The following is a 20981-nucleotide window of genomic DNA, read 5'->3' as shown; positions in this document are numbered from 1 at the left end:
GGGTCATCAACGCGGAGAAGAGCTGAAGGCTAGATCAGAGACCCTTTCGTACCCTGACTGCCTATCCACCCCCGGCCCACCTCCGCACCCTCTAAATTCTCAGTTTGTCTTTCCCTCCACCCCCTTCTCCTTCTCTCTCTTTTTCTCAGCTCACGCCCACCTTAGTTCAAATCTGAGTGGGAACTAAAACAGCGGGTTGAGTTCCTGGAGTTGAAGCAGAAAAGCAGGGGAGGCGAGGGGGCGCGGGTGCCCCTGCCCTGCCCTGGGTACCAGTGGCGCAGCTCTCCGAGCGCCGGAGCCCGCACCCGCCCCGGGGGCTTGAAACAGAGCTCCCGGCCGCCCGGCGGGCCGCCTCCCCCAGCCCGGCCCGCGCGCCATCCTCCGCGCCCACGTCCCCTGGCCCGGCGCACGGGCAGGCCCCGGGCGAGCCCCGCGCGCCGGGGCCGCGGAGCGGGCGCCGCGCACACGCCGCCGAGGCCGAGAGGGCGGGCTGGGATCCCCGGAAGAGGGGAGAGAGGGGGAGAGCGGCCGAAGGGGCCGGAGAGGGGGCGGGCCGGGCGGGGAGGGACGCGGAGGGGGCGGGCCGGGCTGCGCTCTCTCCAGCCGCCGCTCGGGAGCAGAGCAGCGGGCGGCGGGACCCGCGACCCAGCGCGGCGCGGGCGAGCGCGACGCGGGCCCCTCACGATCCCCGGCGCCCCGCCTCCGGAGCAGCCCCTGCCGCCGCGCGGACCCGCGCCGCGGAGAAGATTGGTCCCTGCACCCGGGCGGAGAGGCGGGCGGCCCCGGTGAGCGCCCGGAGCCCCGGCTCCAGCGCGGGGCCTCGCGGGGCGCAGACCTGCTGAGCCTGCGGCCGGCGCGAAGGTGAGCCCGGGGGTCGCGGGCGGCGTGGGGGGCCGGGGGCCTGCGTGCCTGGGGACAGGATTTCGGGTTTGCAGAAGTAAAGGGGCCCTCCAGACAGGGCCTCTGCAGATCCGGGGGGTCCTCGTGGGGGAGTGCTGAGTCTCCGTCCCCAAAGCGAGAGCGGGGTTCGGGAGGGGTGCGGACCCGGCCAGCCTGGCTCCCACCCCACCCCCGCCTGTGACGAGCCGTCAGTGACACCCCGATAAGCCTGCTGCTGCGATCCCCCACGGTGTTTCCAGAGACACTCGGTTGGCTCTGATATAGGGGTTCCTGATCTAGGGGTCCTGGAAGAGGCCGGGCTCCCAGCCTGCTGAAGAGGATTGCCCACCCCTCTGACTCCAGTGGCAGGTCTCCAATCCCGGTGGAGCTGGGAGGAGCAAGGAGGTTGATAGCACACCTGCCCCCAGCTCCCCACAGCCTATCCTGCTCCCGCAGCCCCATCACCACCCATAAGCCCTGGAGTGGAGGGAAGGCTTGGTTCCTGCTCCCCAGCCCTGACCCCCAAATTACAACCAAAGTCTACTGCTTGTTTCTGCCCCAGCTCCAGCCCATCGCTTTACATCTGGGTGCGTGGCCCTGGCTGCCCGGCACCCCGACCCACCAGTCTCGGCCGTCTAGCACCCTCTCTCCTCCCATCCCTGGGGGAGCTGGCAGGGGCCCAGTGTAGCCGATGTTGTAATGTCCCGGGCAGTGCCCAGGGAGAGAAGTGGCTGGGCCTGTTCCCAGTCAGTTAACCCCGGGCCCTGTGCCCGCCCAGGGAACTTGACTCAGGCTCTAGAAGGAGAGATGCCCGTTTAATGGGAAAGGAGCTGTGGGAAGCTGGCAGGCCAGGGAAACCGCCCAAGTGATGGACACTGGGGCTCTGAGACTTGCCAGGTGCTGTTCAGAGGGGCCGCTTGGCTCTTTCAGGGCAATGCACATTTTTTATTGCAGGAAATTAGGGTGTGGGCTCCTATGTACGTACCTGCCTAGTGACCTGGGGAAGAGAGGACTTCTTTAGAGTCTGTCGGTTCCTTCAGGGCACAAGAAGATGGCAGGCAAGGGCCGCTCTCTCATCAGAATGCCAGGGAGCAACAGGCAGTGATGGGCTGAGCGGAGGAAGGGACCATCCCTCCTCCGGGCAGGGCCAGATGCTCTCCCAGCGGATCACCATCTCCAGAGCTGGGCCCTTGGCCTTGTGTCCCCACCAGGTGGAATGGGGATGCTGGGGTTTGGGGGGCTTTGAGCCTGAGGTTTCCCTTTCTCTACTTCCCTGCGTACCTTCCTCTCCCAGCCCAGGTGTTTCCACAGGAACAACTCCCGGGGCAGAGAGAGGTTGACAGTGCAACTAGGGGTGGAGTAGGGACAGACCCAGGGTGAGGGGGAAGGGCTCATGGGCATATGCCAGCAGCGTGAGGACCACTCGGTATCTGCAGGGATGTGCGTGCTGACACACACACACACCCAGCGCATACTCTCTCCTGCTCCACACTCATCTCACCTTATATACACTCTCCCTTACACACTCTCACACTTGCTCTCACGGGCACCGGTTCTGGCCCTCATGGGCTTTCTTCCACAGTCTTCCACTTACTCATCTCTCCTGTATATGCACCAACTGCCCCAACACCCTCCCTTATGCCCTTTACCAGGGCCACGCGTGTCCCCCCATCATGCACAGCCAGAGTGGCTCATTCTAAGTGGCTGTCTGGCTAGACCCAGACACTGCCTGCATCTTAAAAGCCTCCCCCAGCTGCACAGCCAGCCGGGGAGTGGGAGGCACATTTGTCTGCCTCTGCGTGCTCTGGGGGATCTTCTCCGGGGCTGGAGGCCTCCGGGGACGTAGCACTGTCCTCTGCTAGGACAGTGTGCTAGCCAATGTGTCCTAGCCAATCCGCACGTTGGCTTCTCCAGCCAGGGCAGCAGGGGCTAGAAGCGCCGGAGGAAAGCTACCTCTCACTGTCTGCTCAGGATGCCTCCTTAAAGGCCGCTGGGATCCTTTTCAGGGCGGGTGGCCAGATCTCAAAGAGACCTACTGAGACCGAGGTAGAGATTAAGGGGTAGAGGCTGCAGCATTGAGCTGAGCAAGGATTATACTGGAATTTTCTGGGCGTTTAACAGCTGCAGAACGGGACAGACGACAGGGCCTGGGGTGCTGACCCCTCCCACGCTGACCCTGCGGCTAACAGGTGTGAGACACACCAGCCACTTAAAACCATTGGCCTCTCTGCCCTTGGGACCTTCCCTCGCCCTGCTGGCCCCTGCAGGCTGCTCTGCTTCCCTGTCGGGGCTCACTTTGCGGGCATGCCCGGTGTGCGTTCCGAATCATAAATTTTAGCATTGGAGGAGGTTGAGGCTTTGGACATAGTCGGTGCCGTATGTGTTGGAAATTATGACTAGCAGGGCTAGTCCGATGGCTGCTTCGCAGGCTGCGAAAACTAGGAGGATGATTGGGACTATGCTGGCTAGGGTGAAGTGCGAGTTTAGAACTGTGAGGGCTGTTAAAATGAATAGTGATAGTATCATGCCTTCTAGGCAGAGGAGTGCGGATATTAGGTGGGATCGGTATATTAGTAGGCCTACGAGGGATATGGTGAAGGCTATTATGATGTTTATGTGGACTAGGGACACTTGGTATTTGTGTTTGATCACAGTCTAGTGAGTCGAAATCACTTGTTTTATTTTAAACTAAATACCATATTCGGCTCATTCTAAGCCCTCTTGGGTTCATTCGTAGGCTAGGCTGGCTGCTAGCAGGGAGATTAGGAGTAGGGCCATGGTAAGTATTGTTTTTAGATTGTTTGTTTGGATTGCTCAGGGAAGAGGAAGTAGGGGGGCAATTTCTAGGTCGAAGAGAAGAAAGGTGATTGCTACTAGGAAGAATTTTATGGAGAAGGGTAGGCGCGCGGGAGTGTGTAGCCCTCTCTGTCCCCCTCTTTCTCTTTGAAGTTGCAGACCTTTGCTTACAGGATGCTTGACAGCCTATAAGAAAAGCATGGCATAATCAGTGGGACAATTTGAACTTCTTGGGAGATAAGCTTAAAGACTATCCAGGGATAGGAGTTATTTTGCTTTTTTTTTTTTTGTTTTTTTTTGCGGTACGCGGGCCTCTCACTGTTGCGGCCTCTCCCGTTGCGGAGCACAGGCTCCGGACGCGCAGGCACAGCGGCCATGGCTCACGGGCCCAGCCGCTCCGCGGCACGTGGGATCCTCCCGGACCGGGGCACGAACCCGTGTCCCCTGCATCGGCAGGCGGACTCTCAACCACTGCGCCACCAGGGAAGCCCAGATTATTTAATTTTTAAAAATTCACTTTGTGGATCGAGGTGCATAAATTATATTTAAGTCAGCTTGGTTTGTTCATAAATTATCATATTTAGCATTTTAATTTGAGCACAGTAAACTTCTTCAATTCTTACAGATTTACTCATTTATTTATTTATTTTTGCTGTGTTGGGTCTTCGTTTCTGTGCGAGGGTTTTCTCCTGTTGTGGCAAGCGGGGGCCACTCACTATCGCGGCCTCTCTTGTTGCGGAGCACAAGCTCCAGACGCGCAGGCTCAGTAGTTGTGGCTCACGGGCCCAGTTGCTCCACGGCATGTGGGATCCTCCCAGACCAGGGCTCGAACCCGTGTCCTCTGCTTTGGCAGGCAGGTTCTCAACCACTGCGCCACCAGGGAAGCCCACTCATTTCTTTTTAAATCTTTCATTTTTATAGATAACAGAACTCATAAGCTATGATTTAGAGGCTAAGATTCTACACATCTTTAATCTTTGCCATTTTGTGAAAACAAAATACAATCCTGCTACCTATGAAACTGTCATGTTTTTGTAAACGAAAGAACTGTAGCAAGCTTGTGGCTCTCGTGTCCCTACTGTATCAGAAAGATATAAAACGGTATAACCAGAAGAGGAGCTGAGGAAAAAAAAAAATCTGGTCATAGAGTGCAATTTTTATCACAAGAAACTTTGTCTAATCAGTCTCATTTTCTGAGCTATCATTTTACATCCACATTTCTGCTGCTCCTGGTGTTTTATATTTTTAAAACCAATACACAGGGCTTCCCTGGTGGCGCAGTGGTTGCGCGTCCGCCCCCCGATGCAGGGGAACCGGGTCCGCGCCCCGGTCTGGGAGGATCCCACGTGCCGCGGAGCGGCTGGGCCCGTGAGCCACGGCCGCTGAGCCTGCGCGTCCGGAGCCTGTGCTCCGCAACGGGAGGGGCCACAGCAGAGGGAGGCCCGCGTACCGCAAAAAAAACAAAACAAACAAAAAAATATATATAAAACCAATACACATCTGAAATATGACTGTTTTCCTGATGGAGATCAGTTTTCTGCTTTTTCAGGGGTTAGAGGATTTCTAAACCGTGACCGATTCCTTTCATGAGCTGGAGGAGATAGAGGAATCTCAAGCAGGCCACGGGGAAGAGGGTGAGGGGCTGGCCTTACAGAGGCCCGTCTCCCTCTGTGTGGCAGCAGGGATGTGATTGTCTGCTCCCAGGGCGCACTCCTGGACCAAATGCGGAAAGATGTCCTCGTCCTCAGCCATCGAAGGCACCTTTGAAAATCAAGTTCTAAGTCCTGCTTCTTGTGTATTCCAGGCATGTGATGGAGCTGCGTGCTCTCGTCACTTATATTTCCGCCTTTGAATCTTGTTTCAAAAGACTCTGCAGCGGCAGGAATTAGTTGACAGCAATTTCTTCCGTGTCTTAATAAAGTTCCCTCTGTCCTTATTTTTATCCTTACCATAGAAGTACACTCAGTTTCTTTTTATACATTAAAAAAATAAAAGACTCAGATTTATCTGCTTTGTTTGATACGTAAGAACTGACCTAACTTCCTAGTCTCACTCAGCAACAATTTTTTTCTGAGGAAATTTATTTATAACCTTCGGTCTTCTGGATCCGAATCGAAAAGAGGTCCTCATCAAACAGCAAAAAGTACACTTCTGGGTACTTGAAGGTCCTCAACCATTTCTTTTTAATGACTGTCTTTGTTCTTCGTAAAATTTCAGAAAATTACTTGTGGCAATCTGCATGTGATGTCTCCACTTTATTCTTTGCTTCCTGATTCCTCTTGACAACAGAAACTGAATGGATTTAGCGTGTTTTATAATTGTGTCTGCTCTCTTCTGGATCTTCTGGAGAGAGGCCAGCTTCACGTTGTCATCAAGATGCATACTAAGGCTATGCGCACACGCCCTATTGTAGCCACAAGCCACCCTGTTACTTGTATTGTGGGTCATCAAAGCGAATGCTTGGCCATTCATCTTCTAGACTGTTCCATACTGCACAGCTGATATGATCTGCTGGTCATCCTTTTCTCTCATGTTTGGCTGTCTCTCGAAAAAAATTCACTGGGATATTCCAAAGTGTTCACTATTCCTTCTCCAGGATTATTTGTCTAGTTATAAGTTTAAGAAGACATGGTACTTATAGTTTCTTCTTTGTACAGATTCCAGAATCCATCCATGTTCTAACTGAAAGAGGCTATTTTAAAGACTATTTGCTGGGCAAATGGTGTAATAGCCTTCACTGTTTAAAGACGTTTTGCTGGCATTTTCAGTTCTTGATAACAGCCTTCCTAAAGACTCTGTGACCATTTCTCAAAGAAATGGTTGAGAACCTTCAAGTTCCCAGAAGTGTACTTTTGCTGTTTGATGAGAACCTCTTTTCGATTCGGATCCAGAAGACCGAAGGTTATAACTAAGTTTCTTCAGCCAGAATCTGGTCTGCTCTGGTGTGTCAAGCATGGCTCCAAATTAAGTCATTGAGAGTCGGGGTGGGGTGTATATCTACAACATGAATTACTTTAGGATAGTTTTTAAACAGCCGTTGATGATGGGACAGTGCTTTTTACTTTACCATCTCCCGGTTCTGCTTGAAACATTGATTTTACATGTGAATGATTCTAGTAGCATTTGGGACAGTATTTGCAAAGAACCTCTGTTTCTTAGGAATAATTTGCCCTATGGAAATGCTTCTTTTTCCCCCCAGCTTTAGTGAGATACAATTGACATATAATATTGTGTAAGTTTAAGATATACAACGTGAAGATTTGGAAATGCTCCTTACTTGCCTCCATAGGCTATAAATTGAACTCTCTGTTTCTCATATAGGGTTCTAGAGGCATGAGAGGTAAATTTCAGTGGCTACTTGGCAGACATGCACTACATGTCAGCCCATGCAGATGCAGAAATGGTGTCTTTTCATGAAAACCACCTGGAGATAACACTGACGGCTTCAGCTTACAGCATAGCCAGCATTAACTGAAAAAATTAGATGAACAGAAATCAAATCATGATTCTCATATTTATCAAAATTAAATATAGTTTAATTGCTTAGTTTCAGCTTCAGTGTGAAATGTGTAATTTTTAGGTTCCAACTTCCAACTGACTTTTTTTTTTCTTACTCTCAAACTCGTGTCTTTTGAGAAACATGCCTCTTGTTTTCTTCTCAACAGAAATAAATGACCTCTACTGTCCATGCAACTCACAGACTTTTGAGACTCAGTCACAAGGACAGACATAGCTCACCACTAACCTTAGACCAACCAGCAAAGGAAGGCCTGAGCCTGCTGTCTTCACCGTGACCCTGGAGGCAGCCAGGGCTTCTGGGCACGTGCTTGTGAGCCGTAGCGCTATGCTTCTTAAGGCTCGGGAATGTTTTACATGAAAGCGTGAAATCATTTTGAGAGCATAAACGCTATTTTGATTCGTTTTATTAAACAGTTATTATTTATGGATTTGAATGAAATTTTAATGATTTCATTGAAAAATAATATGTATGCAAGATTTTTAAAATATAAAAATTTAAGGGGATATAGTGAGAGTAAGTGTCTCTTGCACTAGCCCGCTTCCTCTCCCTCTCCCCTTCTTCCCAGGTTTTTGTCTGCCTTTTCTTAAAGATCCTCACATACATATGTATATGTAGGTCCTTCTTAAGTTACCCATCAATCGGGAGCATACTGTATATGGCTCTGCAATGGACTATGTACTTTCACTTGGAAATTACTTTCATATCAGTACATAAACACTAGCCCTTATTCCTTCTGAAGCTTGTGCCATAATTTTTTATCCATCTTCCTATTGATGAACAGTTACTTTACAGTCTTTTCCCTTACAAGCAATGCTGCAGTAAATATTCTTGTTCGAACATCTGTGCAAAAGGATCCAAGTATAGGATACCTGAAGGACGACAGATTCTTAGAAGTGAAGCTGCTGATAGCCGTCACCAACTGTCCTTCTAAGAGGATACACCAACTTGAGCCCATATGCGCAATGAATGCAAGAGACCCTATTTCGCACACCTTCCCCACCCAGGCATTGTTAATCTCGTAGAACAAAATGGCATTTCACTGGTGTTTCAACATGCCTCCCTTTCATTGTGAGCAAACTAGGGAGCATCTTTTCATATGCATGAGGCGTACATTTATTTTTCCGTAAGCCAGAGGAAAAATGTGCCCCTTGTGGAGAGAGGACCTTGGTTCCTAAAACGTAGGTAAGCCAGACCTACAGAGCTCTATCCCGTCTCTGTCCTGGCTCCTTTATCGGATGGAGTCTTTCCGCTTATGTTCTTTCCTGCGTCTGCTCTCACACCCTCCCTCCCATCATACCCCCCAGCTCTCCTTCTTCGGTGCCTCTCGCTTCACTGCCTCTCTGAAATGTCTAGAGTATCCGAGTCTGATGGGGGTTGGGAGGTGTTGGGCAGGGGGCAACCGTGTGTCCCCAGGGAAGGAGTAGCTTCTAACTCGCCTGCTTTTAATGAGAAGAATCTTCTGATTTTCTATGCAGGGTGGCCGTAGGAGGAAGGGAGGAGAGTAAATGAAGAGAAAGAACTTGAATAGCTCCTTCCAGAAGCAAAGGGGTAAGACTGGCCCAGAACTACCCGGTGCTCTAAAGGGGAGGGCCATGAGAAACAGATGCTCAGAGATGGGTCACCTGGGGAGTGTAGTGGGTGACCGGGCACATGGTCCTCCAAGATGGTGGACTTGACAGAGGTCAGGAGAGAGTCAGCCTCCTGCTGGCCTCACCCATGGTTGGTGCTGGGGCACTTTGCGAGCCACAGGGGGAGACCCAGGGCCAACTCTGAAGCAATGCGGTTCCCTCCCACCGCCTCCTCTGGTCCTTTGTGTCTCCCTAGGAAGCCAGCTTGGCTGCAGACCCCAGTCTTACGAAGCAGCAGCCCCACCTGGGAGCAGGGTGGTGGCCAGAGCAATGGTGGGAGCCCTGAAGATGCCTCATGGCTGCTGAGCGGGCTGCCCCGTCAGGGAGCAGGGTGGCGGGCATGGTGTGTGGCCTGTGGGTCCTGGCGCTGGTGTCCTCAGTCCTGGCTCTGGAAGGTAAGAGGGCGGGGAGAACCCCCCACCTGCCAGGGGAGAGCCAGCACCGATGGGAAGTGGAAAAGATTCAGAGAAGGCAGGAAAGGGTGAAGACATCTGAAGGGGGAGAGGAAGGGGGAAGGTTTCAGAGAAAGGCTCCCCACAGACAGCTGCGCTCCTGTTAGTTGATTCAAGGAACCTGGGAGGGCAATTCTCTTTCCTAATGGGAATGGGGTGGGGTGAGACCTGCTGGCTGAAGGCCTGCTAACCGCGTGCCCCTTCTTATCACTGGGCAGAGGTATTGCTGGACACCACTGGAGAGACATCTGAGATTGGCTGGCTCACCTACCCACCAGGTGGGGTGAGTGGCACGCTGAACCCAACGCCCCCCTCCCCCCCCCCCGCCCCGCTAGCGTGTTGAGTCTGGGGAGGAAACCCGGGCAGAGGATGGACGGGACAAGATGCCTTTCAGAGAAGGCAGGAAAGGGTGAAGACATCTGAAGGGGGAGAGGAAGGGGGAAGGTTTCAGAGAAAGGCTCCCCACAGACAGCTGCGCTCCTGTTAGTTGATTCAAGGAACCTGGGAGGGCAATTCTCTTTCCTAATGGGAATGGGGTGGGGTGAGACCTGCTGGCTGAAGGCCTGCTAACCGCGTGCCCCTTCTTATCACTGGGCAGAGGTATTGCTGGACACCACTGGAGAGACATCTGAGATTGGCTGGCTCACCTACCCACCAGGTGGGGTGAGTGGCACGCTGAACCCAACGCCCCCCTCCCCCCCCCCGCCCCGCTAGCGTGTTGAGTCTGGGGAGGAAACCCTGAGCAGAGATGGACGGGACAAGATGCCTGCCCTCTAGAGGACCAGCACTTCCGGGTATCCTCAGCTGCTTTGCATATCATTAATGCTAAGTTTCACCTGGAGGGATATGCCCCCGCCTCCCTGCACCTTTCCAGGCCGGAGCAGCTAATGCCCTCTGTGGTCCTCCCTGCAGTGGGACGAAGTGAGTGTTCTGGATGACCAGCAACGCCTGACTCGGACCTTCGAGGCATGCCACGTGGCCGGGGCCCCTCCCGGCCCCGGGCAGGACAACTGGCTGCAGACACACTTTGTGGAGCGGCGAGGGGCCCAGAGGGCGCACATCCGGATGCACTTCTCCGTGCGGGCGTGCTCCAGCCTGGGCGTGGCGGGGGGCACCTGCCGGGAGACCTTCACGCTTTACTACCGCCAGGCCGAGGAGCCCGACCGCTCCGACAGCATCTCCTCCTGGCACCTCAAACGGTGGACCAAGGTGGACACGATCGCGGCGGATGAGAGTTTCCCCGCCTCCTCAGCGTGGGCGGTGGGTCCGCGCGGGGCGGGGCAGCGGGCGGGGCTGCAGCTGAACGTAAAGGAGCGGAGCTTCGGGCCCTTGACCCAGCGCGGCTTCTACGTGGCTTTCCAGGACACCGGGGCCTGCCTGGCCCTCGTGGCGGTCAAGCTCTTCTCCTACGCCTGTCCCTCCGTGCTCCGCGCCTTCGCCACCTTTCCTGAGACGCAGGCCAGTGGGGCCGGGGGGGCCTCCCTGGTGGCGGCCGCGGGCACCTGTGTGGCGCACGCAGAGCCCGAGGAGGATGGAGGAGGGGGCCAGGCAGGAGGCAGCCCTCCCAGGCTGCACTGCAACGGGGAGGGCAAGTGGATGGTAGCTGTTGGGGGCTGCCGCTGCCAGCCCGGGCACGAGCCTGCTCGCGGAGACAAGGCCTGCCAAGGTGAGACCCCGCTCCCTCGCACTTGCCCCCCACCTTAGGGATCCTCTCCCGAACGAGCCCACACTTCATTTTGTCCCCAGAAGGTCAGGAATAAGTTATTTTAGGAAAGGACCCCTGTTTTCTCCAGGTTTATTTCCTAAAGCGCACAAGCTTGCTCTCAGCCTCTAATCTGAAACTTATAGAACCTTCTGGGGATCCTAGGGCTGCAGGCCTGAGAAGGGGTGGAGATGAAAGGAGTTAAACGCCTAGGCTGTCTTGGGATGGGGTCCTTTGTCCGCATTTGCCATCTAGCGGGGGGTGGTTCACCCCAGGGCCAGGTAGAAGGCCGTGGATACAGCTGTAACGAATGATCTTGCGGCAAAGGGAGGATTACGCAGTCGAGCCAGGCAGCTACATCTGGCGCTTGCTCTGCTATAGCCCCTACCACACCTCACTTTTTCCGTCAATGGAGATGTAATTCTGTGCCAGCAAAATGGCAGAAGTAATCTCTGGCTGAGGGAGGGAAAAAGGGGGGAGAGGGGTGAGGAGGAGATAGAGCTCAGAAGGCTGGGAGGATGGTTGTGTGCAGGTGTGGGGGGCTCAGGAGGGGATGGACAGGGTGGGCCTGAGGCCTCTACCCTCCTGTGCCCCTCAGCCTGCCCCAGGGGGTCCTACAAGGCCTCGGCTGGGAATGCCCCCTGCTCACCGTGCCCTGCCCGCAGCCTCGCCCCTGACCCTGCGGCCCCTGTGTGCCCCTGCCTGGAGGGCTTCTACCGGGCCAGCTCCGACCCCCCAGAGGCCCCCTGCACTGGTGAGTAGACCCCAACCCCGTCCCCAGGGATGGACGTGGGATGGGAGTGGGAGCAGGGGAGGGAGAGCCTGGAGGGCAACACGGTGCAGCTGGCTTGCACCTGCAGTGACTTCTTTCTCCTGTGTCTTTGCTTTCCTTCCCTGCCGTCTTTCCCCCGCCTGGCCCACCTCCTTCCTCTCTCGCCCCACCTGCCTCCTCCGCTTTCCCCTGCTTTCTGTCTCCTCCCTCTGGGCCGTCCTCCCTCCCCCGATCACTCCCGCCTTCTCGGCCCGGCCCTGCCCTGCCCACGCCCTCCCCAGCCCCGCCCTCGGCCCCTCAGGAGCTGTGGTTTGAGATGCAGGGCTCTGCGCTCGTGCTGCACTGGCGCCTGCCTCAGGAGCTGGGGGGACGCGGGGACCTGCTCTTCAACGTCGTGTGCAAGGAGTGCGGGGCGGGCGGCAGGGGCCCTTGTCGCCGCTGCAGGGATGAGGTGCATTTCGACCCCCGCCAGAGGGGCCTGACCGAGAGCCGCGTGCTCGTCGCGGGGCTCCGGCCACACGTGCCCTACCTCTTGGAGGTGCAGGCCGTCAATGGGGTGTCGGAGCTCAGCCCCGACCCTCCCCAGGCTGCAGCCATCCATGTCGGCACCAGCCACGCAGGTGAGCCTCGCCCTCCGCTCCGCTGAGCTGCCAGTCGCCTCCTCAGAACCCACTCCCGCTCTCCCGCCCCTGGAGACCCCGCCCCTAACCCCCCACTCCAGTTCCCTCTGCAGTCCCTGCTGTGCACCAGGTGAGCCGGGCCTCCAGCAGCATCACCGTGTCCTGGCCACAGCCCGACCAGACCAACGGGAACATCCTGGACTATCAGCTCCGCTACTACGACCAGGTGGGGAGCAGAGGGGCGCCCGGCGGGGCCGGTGGGAGCCGGAAGTGCTCCGCAGGGGGGCTAGCCGTGGGGAGACGGGAGAGGCGCCTCGGGGCCCTGCCGCAGGGGGGCTGTGGGGGGCGTGGGCAGGGGCGGAGGGGCCCTCACAGCTGGCACGGAGTGAGCGGCTGTCACCCCCAGGCGGAAGATGAATCCCGCTCCTTCACCCTGACCAGCGAGACCAACACGGCCACCGTGACCCAGCTGAGCCCCGGCCACATCTATGGCTTCCAGGTGCGGGCACGGACAGCCGCAGGCCACGGCCCGTACGGGGGCAAGGTCTACTTCCAGACGCTGCCCCAAGGTGAGAGGGGGGCCGGGGCGGGGGCGGCCCAGGGGATCGCGAGGAGGGCTCCGGGAACCATCCAGGCCTTGACCCTTCACCCCAAACCCTCCAGACCGGGAGAGTGGCTGCCCTCCGACCTTCGGGTCTGTGGGTGGGGGGGACGGGGTGTGGGTAGGTGGGTGCTTGCGGGGCGGTGTGTGAGGTCTTCCGCACCTGTGACTCTGGGTGGCTGGTTCTCCAGGTGAGCTGTCCGCCCAGCTTCCCGAGAGACTCTCCCTGGTGCTTGGGTCCGTCCTGGGGGCGCTGGCCTGCCTTCTGCTGGCGGCCATCACCGTGCTGGCTCTCGTCTTCCAGAGGTGAGTCTCTCCCCGCCTTGGCCCGGCACCATACTCTCCAAAGCGTGATCGCCAGCCCTGATGGCCCCGAGGTTCCCTGCGGAAACGCCCACGAGTGTCCTCCACCACCAGCCAGCCCCCGCCCCTGGGCCCGGCTCCTTCGAGCCGCTGATCCCTGGCAGGACCTTGGCCTTCGTGGGCAGACCGGGGAGGAAATGGGAGAGGGAGTGAGATCGCAGGACTCTGGTCTGTCCCCCAGGAAGCGGCGTGGAGCTGGCTACATGGAGCAGCTGCAGCAGTACAGCAGCCCAGGTGTGGCTGGGGTGGGGTGGGGTGGGGTGGGGTGGGGGCCGGGAGGGCACCAGGCAAGGCTGGGCCCCCAGGGCTGAGGGCAGCTCCTCGCCCACGAGTGTCCTCCACCACCAGCCAGCCCCCGCCCCTGGGCCCGGCTCCTTCGAGCCGCTGATCCCTGGCAGGACCTTGGCCTTCGTGGGCAGACCGGGGAGGAAATGGGAGAGGGAGTGAGATCGCAGGACTCTGGTCTGTCCCCCAGGAAGCGGCGTGGAGCTGGCTACATGGAGCAGCTGCAGCAGTACAGCAGCCCAGGTGTGGCTGGGGTGGGGTGGGGTGGGGTGGGGGCCGGGAGGGCACCAGGCAAGGCTGGGCCCCCAGGGCTGAGGGCAGCTCCTCGGCACCGTCTCCGGCAGTGAGAGTGCGTGCCTGGGGTGCGTGGGCCGCCCGCCTGCACGCCTCCTCCTAATGGACCCCGTGTGCCTGCAGGGCTCGGGGTGAAGTACTACGTCGACCCCTCCACCCACGAGGACCCCCGCCAGGCCATCCGAGAATTCACCCGGGAGGTCGATCCCACATACATGAAGATCGAGGAGGTCATTGGAGCAGGTATGGCAGAGGCGGAGGGAGGGCACGGAAGGGGGGACCCCTTCCGTGGCAGGGGTCCCTCCTAAACGGGTAGGACACTGAGTCCTTCCGGGAGACCCCCAGCCTACGCCTGCTCTCCCAGGCTCCTTCGGGGAGGTGCGCCGGGGCCGCCTGCAGCCCCGGGGACGGCGGGAGCAGGCCGTGGCCATCCAGGCCCTGTGGAGCGGAGGCGCCGAGAGCCTGCAGACGGCCTTTCTAGGCCAGGCCGCAGTGCTGGGCCAGTTTCAGCACCCCAACATCCTGCGGCTGGAGGGCGTGGTCACCAAGAGCCGGCCCCTCATGGTGGTGACGGAGCTCATGGAGCTGGGCCCCCTGGACAGCTTCCTGAGGGTCAGTCAGGCTGGTGGCAAGGTGTGGGGGGCGGCTCGGGCCGGGAAGGTGGGCAGTTCTCAGCTGTCCCGGAGGCGGAGCCCCGTCTATGCCTTCGCTCCCTGCTGCCCCGCCTCCAGGGTCTCCGTCCTTCATTCCCAGGCCGTTCGCTGATCCCCAGGTCCCTTTGCCTTTTGGTGCCAGTGTCTCTGCGTGATGTGCCGGGGTCCCCCACCCCTTGGCTGACCTCTGCCCCCCCATCCCTCAGCAGCGGGAGGGCCAGTTCAGCAGCCTGCAGCTGGTGGCCATGCAGCGGGGCGTGGCCGCCGCCATGCACTACCTGTCCAGCTTCGCCTTCGTCCACCGTGCACTCTCTGCCCACAGTGTGCTGGTGAACAGCCACCTAGTGTGCAAAGTGGCTCGTCTTGGCCACAGTCCTCAGGTGAGAGCACAGCCTTGGGGCCCTGCATCCCTCGGGGGGTGCCGGAGGCTGAGCTGGAACTGGGGCGGTGGATGCCTCAGGTGGTGTATCTTTGTGTCTGAAGGGGCAGAGCTCACCTGTGGGACGGAGGGATTTCAGGGACCGAGGCCACTGGGGAGGAAAGGGGACTGGGAGGGTGGGAGTCCTAGAACCACCTGCTGCCCTTCCCTAATGCTGACTAGTGTCAGAGCCGCTGGGTACAAATCGTGAACACGCCACCCTCAAGCTCTGTGACTTGGCACACGTTTGTACTTCTCGATGCCTCAGCCTTTGCATCTGCGAAATGGAGATAAGGGCATCTGCGCTACAGGGTCGTCATGGGATTAAACGAGAGGCTTGATGTGAAACCCTTGACGCACACCTGAGCACGTAGTAGTCGATCAATAACTGGGACCACTGCTCTGATTATTGCTGCTGTTACTTTCAACCCCACCCCTCAGGGCCCAAGTTGTATGCTTCGCTGGGCAGCCCCAGAGGTCATTGCACACGGGAAACATACAACATCCAGTGACGTCTGGAGCTTTGGGATAGTGATGTGGGAAGTGATGAGCTACGGAGAACGGCCCTACTGGGACATGCGTGACCAGGAGGTGAGCTCTTGACCTAGACGCGGCCGATTCCCCACTGCTAGCCCTCCAGCCCACCAGCCTTCACAGACTCACACATTCGAAGCCCTCCCCGTTTGTGGGTCTCATTTTCCATCTCTTTTAAGTTCCTTTCCAACCTCATGGTTACCTGACAATCCATTCCTTTCCACTAGCAATAGCCTCCAGGCACCACGTGCTTTCTCTAACCCCCAGGTACTAAACGCAATAGAGCAGGAGTTCCGGCTGCCCCCGCCTCCAGGCTGTCCGCCTGGACTACACCTGCTTATGCTGGACACCTGGCAGAAGGATCGTACCCAGCGACCTCACTTCGACCAGCTGGTGGCCGCGTTTGACAAGATGATCCGCAAGCCAGACACTCTGCAGGGGGCAGGGCACTCCGGCGGGAGCCCCAGGGACAGGTTCGGAGCTTGGGGCTAAAGCCTGGGGAAGCCAGGGAGGGAAAGAAAGAAAGGAAAACTGAGGTGAAGGGGGACCAGGATGAAGAGGGGACCTTGACCTGCCTGCCCCTCCCCCTCAGACCTTCCCAGGCCCTTCTGAACCCCGTGGCCCTGGACTTTCCCTCTCTGGACTCCCCCCAGGCCTGGCTCTCGGCCATCGGCCTGGAGCGCTACCAGGACAGCTTCTCCCAGTCTGGCCTCCACACCTTCAGTGACGTGGCTCAGCTCAGCCTGGAGTAAGCAGGGAGAGGTGGGGGAGGGGGGAGCCCAGGCCCCAGGGCAGGGGTCGCGCCTGGGATCTTGGAGACACTGGCCCCGATTTTCATCCGCTCCTTCCCCACCAGAGACCTGCCAACCCTGGGCATCACCCTGGCCGGCCACCAGAAGAAGCTGCTGCACCACATCCAGCTCCTGAAGCAGCACCTGAGGCCGCCGGGCTCCGTGGAGGTCTGAGCCCCGGGCAGAGAGCTGTGAACTGACAATGCCCGTGACCCAGTCCTGGACGCAGGTCCAAGGAGGACGTGGGAGATGTGAGCCCGTCTCCACCTTGGCCTCCGTGAGAGGCGCCCGCCCGCCACACTAAACCCGACCCTGGGGACGCCTCACTCCCTGGGCCTCTGCCCCTCCACCGCCCTCCCCCACATTAAAGGGAAAGAAGGGATTTTGCAAGTTGGAGGTGTGATGAGGCCTCGGTCTGCAAGGAAGGGGGGTGGGAAGGCCTTGGAGCAGAGAGGCAGGGCGGGGAAGCCCACACTGCAGAGAAGGATGCACAAGAAGAGCAGGAAGGACTTTATTGGAAGGTAGGAGGTGGCTTCCCCCCAAGGCGGTACCCATCCCCTCATTACACCTTTCCCCAGCCGCCGCCGTCTGCAGCTGTGACACCGGGGTGGAGACCGGTGCCCGAGGCAGCAAGCCTTTCTTAAAGTGCTTTGCTCAGACAGTGCAGCCGCCAGGGTGGGTGAAGCTGGGTCCTTATTTGAGCTGGGCCCTGTGCTTACTGTGAGGCGGGGGCCTGCTCTTTGGTTTCCCTTTTTTTTGTGTTCTACCCTCTGGACCTGGCAGGTGAGAGGTCTAGGCTTTGTTTCTTGACGCTGCCGGGCACCCACGTGGGCGGAGGCACTCAGATCTGGTACTCCCAGCCCTCCCCGGCCTCCAGAGCCCTGTTCACCATCCCCCTCCGCTCTCTCCTCCGGGTGGCTTCCCGCAGCCTCTCCCAGTTCATGCTGCTGCAGGAAGTACTTCGAGACACCGAGGGGGCAGGAAGGGACAGGTGGGGGCCGCCCAGCCACCGTCCTTCCGTGTCGTCATCTTCGGAGCCTGGGTTGCAGAAGGCCTGCGTGTAGCGCCGGACGCGCTGCCGGTTGAGATCCTGTCTGTCTTCCACCCTGGGGGGACGGAGGAGTTGATGGAGAGGCTGACCTTGGACCAGCCCTCGTCTCCTGGCCCCGCCCCACCCTACTGCCGGTGCCCTTTTCCCTTGTCTGCAGCCCGAGTGGGCACAGGGGGTGCCAGGCCTGAGGAAGCGGCGCAGAGCCGAGTCCAGCAGCTCTGGGGATGCTTTCAGGGCCCAGGAAGCTAGCAGGCCCCCTTCTCCCAGCGAGGCCTGAAGCCTAGGGAGCACCCAGGCCTGCACAGGGCCCCTGGGGGCAGGAGGTTGAGCCGGAGGGACGCCAGTCCCCGCTGTCACTCACCGCAGGAACCAACGGTCCCCCAGCCCGAACTTGCGCCCACAGATCCCGGAGCGAGGCCACAGGCAGCGAGGCAGCTTCTTTTCCAGCATCACTGTGGTGGCCACGACCTGCGTGTGGGGACAGAAGAGGATGAAATCAGAGGCTGGGTGCGGACCAGGAGAGGAGAGGACGCCAGGCAGAAGGACAACAGTTGAGCAACATCTGGGAAACTCATGGTTTCCCAGAGGTGACAACACCCCTGAGCTGGGGATGGCAGCGTCGGCCCTCTGCTGCGGGAGAGAGTGGATGGGCCTTGAGCCCTACAGCACTTCACCCGCGACCTGACATCCAGGCCAGGCCGGTCCTGCGGCAGGTGGGGAGACCTTGCTCCAAGTAGACAGGAAGGAGGGCAGAGCAAAGAGAAAGGGTCCGCAGGGCTACAGAATATTTTGACCCTGCACATGTAAAGGCCACTTAGAAACACAAACATCCTGCAGAGAAATCTCATGTCAATACATTCGCATGGAAAAAAAATATTTTCATCAGCAAACCCTGTTTAGCCAGCTTAGGGTTTTTTTAAACTCCATTTTCTACACAACACAGTTAGATGCCATCCAGTTTGAGGGATTTCCATGTTTTTTGCTGAAATTATTTTTGTTGAGATAAATTATTTTGTATTTTTAAATGATGATTGGATCCAATTCGTTCTTTTGTCCCCATCACAATTATCTGACTGAGGATAGTTTCTGCTATATAGGGAGTTTGTGTGGCATTATTTTTTGACAGGTCCTATTTTTCTGGGTCAAATTTTGAAGACTTAGATATTGCCAGAAGGACGTGATACTCCAGCTTTTTTACTCACTCAGTAACAAAATTTACTGAATGCTGTTGTAGCCACTACTCGGCGTCATTTCTTGTTGATTATTCTAGAAAAGACAGATTGGACTTTTTGAGAAAACTGTGAGGAATTCTTTTCAGCTAGCTAGTCCAGTATTGCTCGGTTGTATTGCTAATCCAGTTCTGTACACTTTGCCTAATCTTTTGTACTGTGCGCTAGCCGTCCAAACCGATGTTGGGCTCACAATATCCGGCCTCTGAGTTCGGCCCCGTCCTCGGCAGGAAGGGAATGACTTGCACCAACCCTCCCAGCCACCAGGGGGCTCACCTGGGCCCTCCAGAGCTCATCCCGCTCGTGGGCTACGCGCCAGTGAGTGTCGCCCATCATGGCGATGAGGAGGTTGAGCATGAGGAGGGCGGCGATGACGGCGAAGGCAGCGTAGGTGATGCTGTACACGAAGGGCAGATCCACGTCGTAGTTGGCAGGGCCATCGATGATGGTGAGGAACAGCTCGAAGGTGCTGAACAGCGCCATGGGGTAATTGTAGAAATGGCCCAGCTCGTTAGGGTCCTCCGTCTGGAAGATGATAAAGAAGGCTGCTCCGCCCCCGGCGGGGGGGTGGGGTGAGAGTTATATCTGAATAAACCGTCGCCAGCTCTCTGCTGCCCATCTCAGTGCTGTTTTCCTTCCTCCAATACCACCATCCCAGCCCTGCCTCACCCTGCACTTTGGGTTCTTGCATTCCCTGAGTGTCCACACGGCTCACCCTCCGGATCCCAAGAGCCACCGCCCCCTAACACTCGCGAGGGACAGCCCATCCTTGGATCCTACGGCCTCCTCTTACCTCTACCTACCTTCCCACCTTCCCCCCCGCCAAGTTTATCCCGAGGTATTCTGTGCTATCTAGTTTCCTCCGGCCCAGGGCCCCCCCCATCTCAGACGATGTACCTGAGGCAAAGCCCAGGATGACCACAGCCATCAGCCAGCAGAATCTCATCAGATCGCCAAAAATCATCTAGACGGAGGAGAGGGAGGACAGCTCCACATCGATCCCTTGAGCAAATGCCCCTTCCAGCCTCCAAGAGGTCTAACCCTGAGAAGTCTAACAGCTCCACCCCTCTCGCACAGGGTTGGCAAACTGGCCTGCTGGCCAAATCTACCTGGTCAGTTTCGGTTGGCCCTTGAACAAGAATTTTCCATGTTTAAAGGGTTGGAAAAGAGAAAAAAGGAGAAGAAAACCAAACAGACTACATGTGGCTCTCCAAGCCTGAGACCTCTGTGATCTGACCCTTTGCAGCCCCTGCTCTAGGACCTTTCTCTAGAAAGCTTGGGAGGCGGCACGGACCTTCTGGATCATGACGGTGAAGGGGCCCAGCATCTGGAATCCTCGGGCAAAGTACATGACGTTGCACCAGCCCAGCACCAGGGCGAAGGACATGGGCACCGCCTCCCCGTCGGTATCGGTGAGCCTCATCACCGTCGTCACCAGCACCATGCAGGCATAGCTGATGCTGGGGGGAGAGCGGGGAGGGGGCGCTGAGAGGAGGCTGGGGCGGTCCTGGGGATCCAAGAGCAAGGGGGTGATGGAAATGGTGCCCACACACTCAGGTTCAACCCCGGTAAGCGCGATACACAGGGTCACACGCACATCAGAGAGGGGCCTCCGGAACTGGGGTTCTCCAGAGGTCAGGGATCCGGGCAGTAAAACTAGAGGCTTGGTGAGGAAAGGGACGCGGCTGAGGGCAAGGAGGCTCACAAGAGGACGTGGAACGGTCCTCCGAGGATGGTCTGTCCAAAGAAGCGAGTGACCCCCACGCGGAAGATGTCTGGAACCTGGAGAGAGGCCAGGAAGACACAAAGGCCCTTGCAGACTGAGGCTCGGGCTGGACCCCCGCGGCGGACAGCCTCACCCCCAGATCCCGAGCACACCACACCTCTCTAAGCAGAATGATCACAGCTCCAAAGACGGACACCAGCTCCCCCACCAGTCGGAGGTGATCCTCGGGGTCCACATACGCCTCCTGAGGGGAGAGAGACATGGTCAGAGGGCTCGGGGCTTCCCTGCCTGCCCCTGCGTGCAAGGCGGCGTCCCTTGTCTAGGGTCACAAGCCAGTCAGATGCTTTTTAACCTGTTAAGCTTGGCGCTCTCAAGCTCTGCTCTTAGAGCATCGGTAGGTTTCTGCGTGCCTCTATTTTGCATTTGTGCCTATGTATTTGAGACTTCAGCGAGGGAGAAACGGGTGTGGGAAGACGGGAACGTGATTCACGTCTAAGAAAGGGCAGAGAGCTGGATCCCAGCCGAGGCTCTGCTGCTTCCAGGGTGTCACCTGAAGTAGCTTCTGCTGTAGGAGGGTGTTGTCCCGGGGGCCAGTTTGGTTGTCGGTCCTGGGATGGAGGGGGCGGTAGACACAGCACGTGGTAAAGCAGACCATGTACAGCAGGTA

At 57.7% G+C, this 20981-nt stretch overlaps 2 protein-coding genes across 10 annotated transcripts; one reads left to right on the top strand and one right to left on the bottom strand.

Moving 5' to 3' along the window:
- The first annotated feature begins 589 nt into the window (after window positions 1-589).
- EPHB6 (EPH receptor B6) lies at window positions 590-17856 on the top strand. 9 transcript variants are annotated; one of them, XR_008616822.1, is made up of 19 exons: window positions 590-861; window positions 8671-8743; window positions 9020-9218; window positions 9874-9938; window positions 10188-10941; window positions 11576-11731; window positions 12031-12369; window positions 12471-12595; window positions 12776-12938; window positions 13162-13276; window positions 13809-13861; window positions 14036-14155; window positions 14277-14524; window positions 14772-14945; window positions 15425-15574; window positions 15785-15990; window positions 16110-16265; window positions 16374-16559; window positions 17726-17856. XR_008616822.1 is itself a non-coding variant. In XM_055083458.1 (19 exons), exons 3-19 carry the CDS (start codon window positions 9119-9121, stop codon window positions 16480-16482), a joined length of 2880 nt encoding a protein of 959 aa, XP_054939433.1. In that variant the 5' UTR covers window positions 590-861; window positions 8671-8743; window positions 9020-9118; the 3' UTR covers window positions 16483-16512. The 9 variants fall into 9 exon arrangements, 8 of the variants coding, with proteins under 8 accessions (XP_054939433.1, XP_054939432.1, XP_054939429.1 ...); XM_055083458.1 differs by lacking the exon at window positions 17726-17856 and having other exon boundaries at window positions 10188-10484; window positions 10638-10941; window positions 16374-16512; XM_055083457.1 differs by lacking the exon at window positions 17726-17856 and having other exon boundaries at window positions 10188-10535; window positions 10638-10941; window positions 16374-16512.
- On the bottom strand, window positions 17134-20978 carry LOC102996700 (transient receptor potential cation channel subfamily V member 6; the record flags this gene model as incomplete). Its single annotated transcript, XM_028486737.2, has 8 exons — window positions 17134-17414; window positions 17721-17827; window positions 18865-19133; window positions 19486-19552; window positions 19883-20048; window positions 20294-20370; window positions 20472-20558; window positions 20865-20978. Coding segments are annotated over 8 exons (1152 nt in total), but the record flags the coding sequence as incomplete, so codon positions are not given.
- Window positions 20979-20981: the final 3 nt, after the last annotated feature.

The sequence above is a fragment of the Physeter macrocephalus genome, unplaced genomic scaffold (assembly GCF_002837175.3).
Source record: "Physeter macrocephalus isolate SW-GA unplaced genomic scaffold, ASM283717v5 random_1715, whole genome shotgun sequence".
In the NCBI taxonomy this organism is placed as follows: Eukaryota; Metazoa; Chordata; class Mammalia; order Artiodactyla; family Physeteridae; genus Physeter; species Physeter macrocephalus.
The sequence above is the reverse complement of the archived record's forward strand: the minus strand, read 5'-3'. Positions and strand labels throughout refer to the sequence as shown.